At 18.5% G+C, this 12,138-nt stretch overlaps 4 protein-coding genes across 4 annotated transcripts; 2 read left to right on the top strand and 2 right to left on the bottom strand.

Annotated features, from left to right (window-relative positions):
• Positions 1-671: 671 nt before the first annotated feature.
• On the top strand, positions 672-980 carry PGSY75_0405800 (hypothetical protein; the record flags this gene model as incomplete). Its single annotated transcript, XM_018784125.1, has 1 exon — positions 672-980. One exon carries the CDS (start codon positions 672-674, stop codon positions 978-980), a length of 309 nt encoding a protein of 102 aa, XP_018643287.1.
• Positions 981-1,633: 653 nt separating this feature from the next.
• On the bottom strand, positions 1,634-4,222 carry PGSY75_0405900 (apical sushi protein; the record flags this gene model as incomplete). Its single annotated transcript, XM_018784126.1, has 4 exons — positions 1,634-3,183; positions 3,285-3,710; positions 3,829-3,916; positions 4,070-4,222. The coding sequence occupies 4 exons, from the start codon at positions 4,220-4,222 to the stop codon at positions 1,634-1,636; spliced, it is 2,217 nt and encodes a 738-aa protein (XP_018643288.1).
• Positions 4,223-5,657: 1,435 nt separating this feature from the next.
• Positions 5,658-7,175, top strand: PGSY75_0406000 (hypothetical protein; the record flags this gene model as incomplete). Its single annotated transcript, XM_018784127.1, has 1 exon — positions 5,658-7,175. One exon carries the CDS (start codon positions 5,658-5,660, stop codon positions 7,173-7,175), a length of 1,518 nt encoding a protein of 505 aa, XP_018643289.1.
• Positions 7,176-7,825: 650 nt separating this feature from the next.
• PGSY75_0406100 (vacuolar ATP synthase subunit b) lies at positions 7,826-9,682 on the bottom strand (the record flags this gene model as incomplete). Its single annotated transcript, XM_018784128.1, has 2 exons — positions 7,826-9,201; positions 9,574-9,682. 2 exons carry the CDS (start codon positions 9,680-9,682, stop codon positions 7,826-7,828), a joined length of 1,485 nt encoding a protein of 494 aa, XP_018643290.1.
• Between the last annotated feature and the right edge of the window lie 2,456 nt (positions 9,683-12,138).

The following is a 12,138-nucleotide window of genomic DNA, read 5'->3' on the forward strand; positions in this document are numbered from 1 at the left end:
AAATATTTATATATTTTATAAAAATTCATATATTTTTTAAAAAAAATCTTTTTTTTTATTATATAAATTTTAAAATATTATTAATTTTTTTTTTAACAAAATTTGTTTTTTTATCATATAATAGTTTAAAGAAAAAAAAAAAAAAAAAAAAAAAAAAGCCATACACATATAATATAATATAAATCATTGTTCAATTAGTAGTTCCTTTTTTTTTTTTTTTTTTTTTTTTCTTGGCAAGGTGTAAAAAAAAAAAAAAATAGCTATTTCCTGAATATGTCAGGAAAAAGCTTAAATTATAATAGCTATTTAAAAAAAAAAAAATAATATACAATAAAAAAAAAGAATAATATAATATATGTACAAATATAATAATCATTTCATAAGTTGTATATATCTTTAAAATATAATGAAATTCGAAAAGAATATATTAGGTATAATTTAAAAAGTGTATATAAAGTTTTTATTAAAATTGACATTTTATAAAAAAAAAAAAAAAAAAAGGATTTTAAAAAATATGTATAATAAAATAAATATATAAAAAAAGTACTGATGTATAATTAGGCAAAATAATCAAATATATAATACATATAATATCAAAAATTACATCATTGTTATATATATATATATATATATATATATATATATATATGTATAAATGTATCTATAGAATGATGAATAATACGTGCAAATATTTATACAGAAGTATAATTCAATCCTGTAATAATACGTTTAATTCAGATATTGAAGCTAAACTACATGTATTAAATGGAATAAAAAATATTATAAGAGAACAACTTAAACATAAAGATGAGAACGAAATAAAACAACATTTAATTGATGCTAACACTTTTATTAAAGAGAATATTATTCAAGCTGTTTATAATAATTCCACAGGAAATTATAAAGTTCAAATAAAAGAAGAACAAGTGAAAAAAGGAACAATTACATTAGGTACCAAAATTGAAAAAGATTTTCCATAATGTAAAATTTATATAATATATTTATATAATTTATATCTTATAACCTTTGAGGACAAAGTTTTTTTTTTTTTTTTTTTTTTTTTTTCTTTTTCACTTACTAATAATATCATATATATAAAAATCGCTACCTATTATATATTTCTTATTATTTTATACATAAATATGTAAATTATTGTTTTTCATTCAATCTTATTTTTGCTACAAATGTAGACACTTAGTAAAAATATTTTTCATTTTTTTGGTATTTATTTTTTAAGTATATTATGTGCAATAAATCTTAATGTTATTAGTTAATTGCACAAGTATAAATTTAAAAGGTTTAAAAAAAAAAACAAAAAAAAGAAATATATATATAAATATAAATAAATAAATATATATACATATATATATATATATTTGATAATTTAATAAATTAATTATTTACACAAAGGTAAAAAGGAAAGACGGGATTATCTCCCACAATAAAAATATATATATTATATATATATATATATATATAATATTTAATAAATGAAGAATATGAAATAATATCTAAAGGTACAAAAAGTGTGTACTACTAAAAAATAAAAATTAAACAAATGTACGTGGAAATAAAAAAAAAAAAAAAAAAATACATATATTATTAATTCTTAATATTTTTTTCAATTTTCAGTTTATGTGCAGAAAAAAAGATTAATAATTATAAAGACTATTATAATAATATTATAGAGGGTATATTTTGATGCCGAATTAATAATATTATTCATTTTCTGTATATTATCCTTTTCTATATCATCAAAATTTGTTAAGGATTCACAAGTTATATTTGGTGATATAATATTTCTACCTGTACATACACCAATATTTGTTGTACCTATTATTTTATACCCTTCTTGACATTTAAATTCTATTTTTTCACCAAGTAAATAATATTTTTTATCAGGGATAAGAGAAACATATGATGAATTTGTAGGTCTAGCACATATTTCATTGTCAGTGACTTTATATTTTTTTTTAAGTTTTTGTAACTCTGCTTCATTTTCAGCTATTAAAGCACCTTCTAATAAAGTTGATGGGTTTGGTTTTTCGTTTAAATTTGCACATATATGTGTTTCAACTTTAATTATTTCATAAGTACCATTTTTGTCTCTTCCATAGAAATTATGTTTTAATATATCTTTTTCTTCATTATGTATATGTGAAGAATGATTAATATGTTTATTATTATGTAAGATATCCTTATTAATACCAAATGTATTTATATTATTAAAATTATTATTTGTGTTTATATTATTTTTTTTATCATAGTTATATTTATCTTCATACTGTTCTGTTAAATCTGTTGATGATATTTCTATTTCATTATTTTCAGAAATATTATCAGTTTCATTTATATCCTTATTTTTAATTTTTTTATTTTTTTTTTCATCATCATTTATTAGATTTTCTTCTGAAAGTTCATTATTATCATCATGAAATTCATTTTTTATTTTATTATTTTTTTTGTGCGTATTTTGTTTATTCTTCTTCTTATTATTATTATTATTGTTGTTTATTTTTTTATTTTTTAGTTCATTATTAAAAAGATAATCTTCATCATCACTAGCATCTTCTTCATTTTCATCAATATTATTATTTTTTAAATCTTTACTATTTTCTGCTCCTTCTTCATCATTAAATTCGTTATTTTTTGCTTCTATATCTAAATCATCGTCTGCATCGTCCATATCATCATCATCTTCTTCATCTTCATCATTTTTTTTTTTTTTATTATTTTTTTCTTTTTTTTTGCCCTTCAAATTTAATTGTAACAAGGACAAGAACTTTTCATTCTTAACAATTTGTCTAGGTACAGATGAACTTAGAACATGATAATTAAAATGATTGTGTTTGTTATGTTTTATATCTTCATGATATGGATTTTCTAAATGATGATTTGTATGTAGATTTTCTACATTATTCATATATATATATTTATTTTTATTTTTATTTTCGAATGTTCCAATGTTATCATTAATTGTTTTGGGTTCCTTTTCATCATTATAACTTTTCAGCTCATGTTTATAAGAAAGCCATACACAATTGAAATTTGTTTCTTTTTTATCTTGGCTTAATTTTTTGAATAATTGTTCCATAAGATAGCATGACCCTTCACTTTCAAAGAGTTCGCATGCTCTTACGTCTCCCCCGAGGTTTGAACCAAATACTTCGATATTTAGGTATCCTAAAAAAGGTGGAAAATATGGTATATATATAAAAATAAATATATACATATATACATACACATATATATATTTTTTTATTATGTGTTTATCTTTTTATTACCTTCATTTTCACATCCATTAAAAGTATGTTTACATTCTGAATATAAGGAACAATTTTTTTCATTTAGAAGTTTACAATTTTGAAAGCATGCTTTATATGTATCATCATAAAAACATTCTTTATTATTAGAACATATTTCTTTCTCTTGTAAATCGAAACAAGGACTATTAATTTTTATATTGCTATTATGATTGTTATGAAATGATTCAAAAAAATCTTCATCATCATTTTGTTCATTTGTATTTGTAGCTCCATGCATGTAAAAGTTTTCTCCTTTTCTCCACATTTCTTGGCTAGCTAATTGAGGTTTCATGTCAATAATTTCTTGAGAAATATGTTCATCGTTTTTATGATCTTTTATTTTATGTTGATGATTTGTTACTATTCCCATATCTTTATGATTTTTATGTTCTAAGAATGAAAGCTCTGCAAAAATAAAATAAAATAAAAATAAAGGAAATATATAAATATTTGCAATTCAGGAAGGAACAAGAAAAAAAAAAAAAAAAAAAAAAAAAAAGATGGACATATATTGTCAACTAACTTGATCTAAAATGAGGATGACGACTTATATCGTTTTTTTTTGAGTCATTGAATTTTTCTATTATTCCTTCTGCATTTTCCATATTAGCCTTTAAAAAAAAAAATAAAAATAATATATATATATATATATATATATACATATACATATTATATTTTCATTTATATATCCTATATTATATAGACATACAAGAAAGAAAACCATCAAACATTTTTATTACATTATATATTTATATTATAGTAACCTTTTTTAGGTCTAATTCTCCAAGAGTTGTATTTCTCCATATATTTTGTAATTTATTAATACCGTTTAAGAAATTGTCATTTTTGTTTTCTTTTGCTTTTATTATAATATTATAATGAAGTAAAAATATAAGTACATGATATATTATTTTCATTTTTTTTTTTTTTTTTTTTTTCATTTGATAATAATTACATGTTTTACCACTTATATAAATAATTCCTTATTTGTTTGTTTAATTATTTTTTTGTTGTCAAATGTTATATAGAAAAAAATATATATTGAATTAATTATATATACAGAATGGGCAACCACATAAATAAATAAATAAATATATATATATATATATATATATATATATATAATGATATCACAGCCATTAATATATCACTCTTTATTATTTTATTTTAAAAAATTATATATATATATATTTTAAATCTCTATAAGAGTGTTAACATGTTGAAGTAATATATATATATATATATATAATATAACAACCGCAATAATATATGTGTATAACCATTACACATAAAAAATATATATATATATATATATATATATATAATATATATTATATATATTATTTTATGACCAATTTTTACTAATGCATATAAAGTGCAATAATAAAAAGAACAGAAATATAATGTGTATGTATAATATATATATATATAAATATTTTTAAAACATTTAGAAAAAAAAAGAGATTAGAATATTTTGGTGTGCGTACTAAACTTAAAAAAAAGTCATCTACAAAAATAATCATAAATATATTCTACATTTATGATTTTAAAAAATAAATATTTATATATTGAACATATGCTATTTATAACTACTGTTATAGTTGTTACTTTGTATTTGTTTTTTTTTCTTATATATAACAAAATATTAGTCCCCTTTTTTTTTTTTTTTTCTTATTTTTTAGATATGTCAAATAATAATGCATTTAAGTGCTAATACGCAAAAGGAAAAAAAAAAAAAAAAAGAAAGAAGAATCAGAACAAAATGAATAATATACAACATATTATATATATATATATGTATGCATATTTTTATAACTACGCCTTTTTTTGTTTGTTGACTTATAGCATATAGACTACTGAGAAACCATTGTAAAAGAAAAAGAATATATATATATATATATACATATATGTATGAACATTTGAAAATAAATTTTATCTAATTAAAAAAAAAAGTAAGGCATATTTATATAAAGCAAATATATTTATAACTTTTATATTTCTTAAAATATGTATTTATACTTACATTTTAGAATACATAATATATAAGAAATATATTTATCTCCATTTTATTGTTGTAAAAAAAATAATAAAATAAAAATACATATTCTTGAATATATTTACAATTTAAAATTTGTATATTTTAAAAGTATATTACTTAAAAATTTATATATTTTTATTTTCCTCTCCCCATTAATTATATATATATATATATATATATATTTATTTATGTTAATGTTATAATTTTTTAATATATATATAAAATATATATTTTTAATATGAATACTAAAAAATAAAAAAAAAAAAAAAAAAAATATATGGATGAGAATTATTTTTTTTTTCTTTTTGAAAGGTATGAAAGATCTTGTAGGAAGGTCAAAAAATGAAAGAAAACTTGACGGGATTTATAATCGTCAGATAAAAGAATTAATAATAAATAAACATAAAAATGAAAAAAGAAATAGCGATATATTTTTAAACTTAAGCAAACGTAGTAATAATGAAAATATTCCTTTTCCAGAAATATATGAAAAGGATAAGAAAAAAAAATATATGGATTCATTAAAAGGAAATGTAGAAAAAAATAAAAATTTAGAAAGAAAAGATAACAATGATATTATATTTGAGGGTGAAAAAGAAAAAAAATATCATAATGATAATATTAATAATAGTAACAGTAATAATAATAATAATAATAATTCTGTTGTTACAATATATAAAGGTATATATATGATAATATATAAACATATATATTCAAAAAATAAATTTTCTAAAAGTCTAACTATTTTTATTAATCTTTGTATTAATTATATGAATAATGATAATAAACATATATTCTTTTTTGCTTTTGATAAGATAATCAATACATTTAATGAGAAATATTTATATAATGATAATCATGATATTTTAAAAAATAATATTTATACATTTTATAATAATAATGAGACACATATAAAATGCATGATTTCTTTTTTTGATAAAGTAATAAATAAAATTATAGATAACCGTTTTGTTATACATTCTACATATGAAGAAAATGAACATACAGAAAAAAAAAAAAATACCCAACAATTATTAAAAACAGATGAAAATATAACACCTTCAAAAAAACAAAGTATTCAAACAAAACAACATAGCTCAACGAATCATGATCTATGTGAAAAGGAAGATACAACACACCATCAAACAATAGTGCATATAACAAAAGAAGAAAAACAATTTTTAAAAGCATTAAAAATTAAAGTATATTACATAATTATACTTTTTAAGTTAAATGATAATTTTATATTTAATAAGCTTATAGGAATATATAGACAAATTTTTGACGAAATACAAAAGGAATATAATATATATGAGCACGACGAAACCATAAAAAATAATAATAATAGTAGCAATGATCATAGTTGTAATAATCATAGTTGTAATAATCATAGTTGTAATAATCATAGTTGTAATAATCAAGACAATATTAATGACAATGAAGAAATGATCAAAAATTATTTCCTATTTCTTAAAGATAAATGGATTCGACCAAATGAATATCAAATTTTTAAAATGAAAAGAAAAGCATTTGTTAAATGTCTATCAAATTTATATCATTTTATAAACATCAAATGGGCAAAAACATCAGTCGAAAGTTTACTTCAAGATGTGTATATGAAAAAATTTATGTTTGACACTTCTGATGAAATTATTATAGAGAATATTCAATCATCTATCAAAAACAACTTAAATAAAAGAACAAGTAAATTTGAATCTTCTCATGTTCTCTCCATAGGGGAATCATTAAATCCAGTAGTAGATGCAAGAGATGAAAAAATAGTTTCCATTCATGGGTCACATGTATGGTCAAATAAGCAAATGGATAGATAATAAAAAAAAGAAAAGAAATTTTTTTTTTTTTTTTTTCCAACACATAACTTTATATTCCTTCTAATAACACTTTTTTTTTTTTTTTTTTTTTTATGAGCACAACATTGTTGCTCTATACCATCCATGATAACAATATATAAATATATACAATTATATATTTATTATGCATTTATTATTTTATTATTTTTGATTTTATATTTGATTTATTTTTTTTTTGTTATGAGAAAATTTTAAATTATTAAAAAATAAAAAAAAATAAAAAAATTATACATAATATGATATATAATAAGCTACTTATTTGTTTAATATATATATATATAAGAATAACGGATATACTATTATTATTAAATGAATAAAATAAAACAATACATATAAATATATATAAAAACATATATTATGAAAAGGTTGTTTCTTTTTTTTTTTTTTTTTTTTTTATTTAAAAATGAATTAAATGAATAACATTATTAAAAAAAAAATTTTAAGTGGGGGCACATTTTTTTAACACCTTGAAAAAAAAATAAATTATTACATATAAATAAATAAATATATACATATATATATATATATATATATATATATATATATATATATATGACATATATATAATATTTATAATTTATCATTTTCATATATATTTTTGCTCATTTTGCTTAGTTGGCATGGTGACGTGGATAATATTTTGATAAAATGTCGGTTTTAATTTTTTTAAGCATATCTTCAGGAAATATTCTTAATAGTTCCCATGCAATATCCAATGATTGATAAATATCTCTACATTCATATGTATTTTGAGTAATAAATCTCTTTTCAAATTTATCTAAGAATTCAAGATATAAAATATCATCATTTGAGAGTGCTTCTTCACCTATGACTGCTTTCATTGCTTTTACATCTTGAGCAATAGCATAATTACTATATAATTGATCAGATACATATGGATGATCAATTCTGGTCATATTATGACCTATACCACTTTTCATTAAACGAGATAAAGATGGTAAGACATTAATTGGTGGATATATTTGTCTATTATATAAATTTCTATCTACAAATATTTGACCTTCTGTTATATATCCAGTTAAATCTGGTATTGGATGTGTTATATCATCATTAGGCATTGTTAATATTGGAAATTGAGTTATACTACCATTACGACCTTCAACTCTTCCTGCTCTCTCATATATTGTTGACAAATCACTATACATATATCCTGGATATCCTCTTCTACCTGGTACCTCTTCTCTTGCTGAAGATACTTCTCTTAAAGCATCTGCATAGGATGACATATCTGTTAATATAACAAAGACATGCATTTCTTTTTCAAATGCTAAATATTCAGCTGTCGTTAAAGCTATTCTTGGTGTTAAAATTCTTTCTATTGTTGGGTCATTAGCTAAATTTAAAAATAAACATACTCTTTCCATCTTTCCATTCTCTTCAAAATCTTGTCTAAAATATCGAGCTGTTTCCATATTTACACCCATTGCACCAAATACTACTGCAAAATTATCATCAGAATGATCCAACACATCTTTTCCTTGCACTAAAGAAGCTTGCCTACATATCTGAGCTCCAATTTCATTATGTGGAAGACCTGCTGCACTAAATAAAGGAATCTTCTGACCACGAACTATACTGTTCATAACATCAATAGTTGATATTCCTGTCTGTATCATTTCTTTTGGATATACACGACATTGAGGATTTATTGGATTTCCATTAATATCCAAATAATCATCAGCTAATATATTTGGACCCTTATCAATTGGCTTTCCACTCCCATTAAAAACTCTTCCTAACATCTCATCACTCATTGGCATTTTTAATATATCTCCACTCACCTCCACATAACTATTCTTATTATCTATTCCACTCGTTCCTTCAAAAACTTGAATTACTGCTTTCTTTCCACATACTTCCAATATTTGCCCTTGCCTAGTTGAATTATCACTTAAATGTATCGTAACAATTTCAGAATATTTCGGAAACTTTACATCTTCAATAATTACTAGGGGCCCCTGTACACCTATCACAACAATGAAAAAAAAAAAAAAAAAATTAAATCAAATTAAATTAAAAATTATTATATGATATAATTATTATGTAATTATTAATAAATAATATAAATAAATATTCAAAATATATTATTTATATGAACAAATCAAGCAAAATTTACAAAATTAAGAAAAAAAATATAAATTTACATGAACTGTTCATGCAAATGATGTTATAAAATACAAGAAAAAAATGAAAACAGTACAATAATAACATATTATAAGATTCCACAAAAAATATAATAAATAAATAAATATATATATATATATATATCATATTATTACTGTTAATGTTAATATTATTTATTATAATTTTATCTTTTACTATTGTTGTTATGAATTACCTGAAATAGTTTTATATTCTAGTCGTGGACACACTTTATAATTCCTCACAGCTGCTAAAGCATTAACACGAGATGCTTCAACTTTTGTATTTACTACTTCTTTACTCATTATATATTTTATTATTTATAATTTTTTTTTTTTTTACTTTTAAATACAAATCACTAAGAACTTGATTATTATTTTTTTTTTTTAATATTATATCAAATTATTATTTGTATCAAGAACATCTATATAATATTATAACTAAAATTTTAAGATAATAATAAATGTACTGAAAAATAATATATACCATATATATATATATATATATATAAATATATGTTTATATATGTGTATATAATTTTTTTGCGTATTTGTATGTATAATGTTTTTAATCTACATTATTATTTCAGGTATAAAAAAAAAAAAAAAAAAAAAAATTTAAATGATATAATATATAAAGAAAATATTAAATATATATATATATAAATATTTATATATTATTGTTTTATAAATATTTATTATTTTATATTAATTAATTTTTTTTTTTTTTCTTTCTTTTTTTGGATTAACATAGATATATGAAAAAAAATAAAAATAACTAAAAATTTAATTATATATATAAATATATATGTAATACTATATATATATTTATAAAGAAAAAAAAGAGTATTTTATTATTATTATAATTTTTTTTTTTTTTTTTACTTATAAAATGTTATTGTATATGCAATATATATAATATATATATATGTATATATAATGAATGTATATTATTATTTATATAAGATAAAATATAAGTATATATATTTATATATATTTTATATTTCCCCTCTTTATATATTTGTTATATATTTAAATGAACATAAAAATATTATAATAATATAATTTGCCAAATTTAAAGGAGAACAAAAATATATAATTAATATATGAAATACATATATATTTTCTAATATTTAATTAAGCATTATATATAATATAATGAAAATTTATATATATATATATATATATATTTTTTTATTTGTAATAAGAAGTTAAAGTATTATATTATTATTTATTCTTTCATTTACTATATTATATTATATATATATATATTTTTTTATATGTGTATTTGAAGCCTAATACAGATAATAGTATATTATGAGCTTTTATAATTTTTCAAAGTATACTTTTCATTACATATAAATAATATATATCATATATATTATATATTTATATATATTATATTCTAACATCTTTTATAGTTATAATTTATAAAATATTTTTATAAATAATGTTATTATATATATATATATATATATATATTATTATTATTATTATTATTAAAGAATTTTTATTATTTCCTTTATTTTTAAGATGTTTATTTTAAAAGCATAAATTTAACAGTTTATAATATTTATATACCTTATATATATATATATATATATTTTTATTTTGTTCTATTCTTTAATATGTTAATAAATAAAGAAGGATTCAATTAATAATGACCCAATATGTAAGGTTTAATTTTCCGTTTTTCTTTTTTTTTTTCTTTAGAAGGGTAAAATTATATATATATATATATAACTTATTCTCCATTTTTTTTTTTAATGTATAATAATTAATAATTTATATATTAAAGGTTTTACAATATTATTGATATTCAAAAATATCAAAAAAAAAAAAAAAAAAGGAACATAAAATATAAGGGTTGAATAATATATACTTAGAGGTGAACAGTATTATTTTTTATAATATATTTCATCTTATTTTATGGATTATTAAAAATAAAATAAGGTAAACTAATTTTCAACACTTTATAGTAAGCATATTTTTTGGTGTCATTATTCTATATTTATTTTTACACGTCAGAAATAAGAATACTTTCCTTCCCCCCTATTTTTAAGTTCAAAATTTAAAATATAAGATATTTATACGATAATTTTATAAAAGGTTCATTTATTATATATATATATATATATATATATATATGTATATAGGCATACATATATTAATAAGTAGAAATAAATTTTAAGTTATTACATTGAAGGAAATATGTATATAGGTGAAAAAAAATAATATAAAATAAAATAACTTCTTTTAAATATATATGTATTGTAAAAAATAATTACAATGTAAAATTATATAAACATATGCATATACATATATATAATTTCTTGGGACTACAAAAAAATTAAAACATTGAACTTATATATATGTATTAATAATCATTGAATTATTTGATATATCCTATTATATTGTGTAGAGAGTTCTATACAACAATATTTATATAAGGGAAAAATGTTATCCTCATATATATTTAATTAAGGTCATAAAATTATAATATTATATATATATATATATATATATATATAGAAGATATATATATTTTTAATTTCCTTTTAAATATTTTTTCTTTCAAAAAATTTAAGTACATAGATAATAATATATATATATATATATATATATTATATGTATGCTCATGTATGCATTAAAATATTAAATAAAAATATTATAAAAAATTATATAAATGTAACTAGCCAAAAATTAATATCCCCCCATACCTATGTCTTCAATATATATAATATTACCTATGTCACTATTTA

This window comes from Plasmodium gaboni, chromosome 4 (assembly GCF_001602025.1).
Source record: "Plasmodium gaboni strain SY75 chromosome 4, whole genome shotgun sequence".
In the NCBI taxonomy this organism is placed as follows: Eukaryota; Apicomplexa; class Aconoidasida; order Haemosporida; family Plasmodiidae; genus Plasmodium; species Plasmodium gaboni.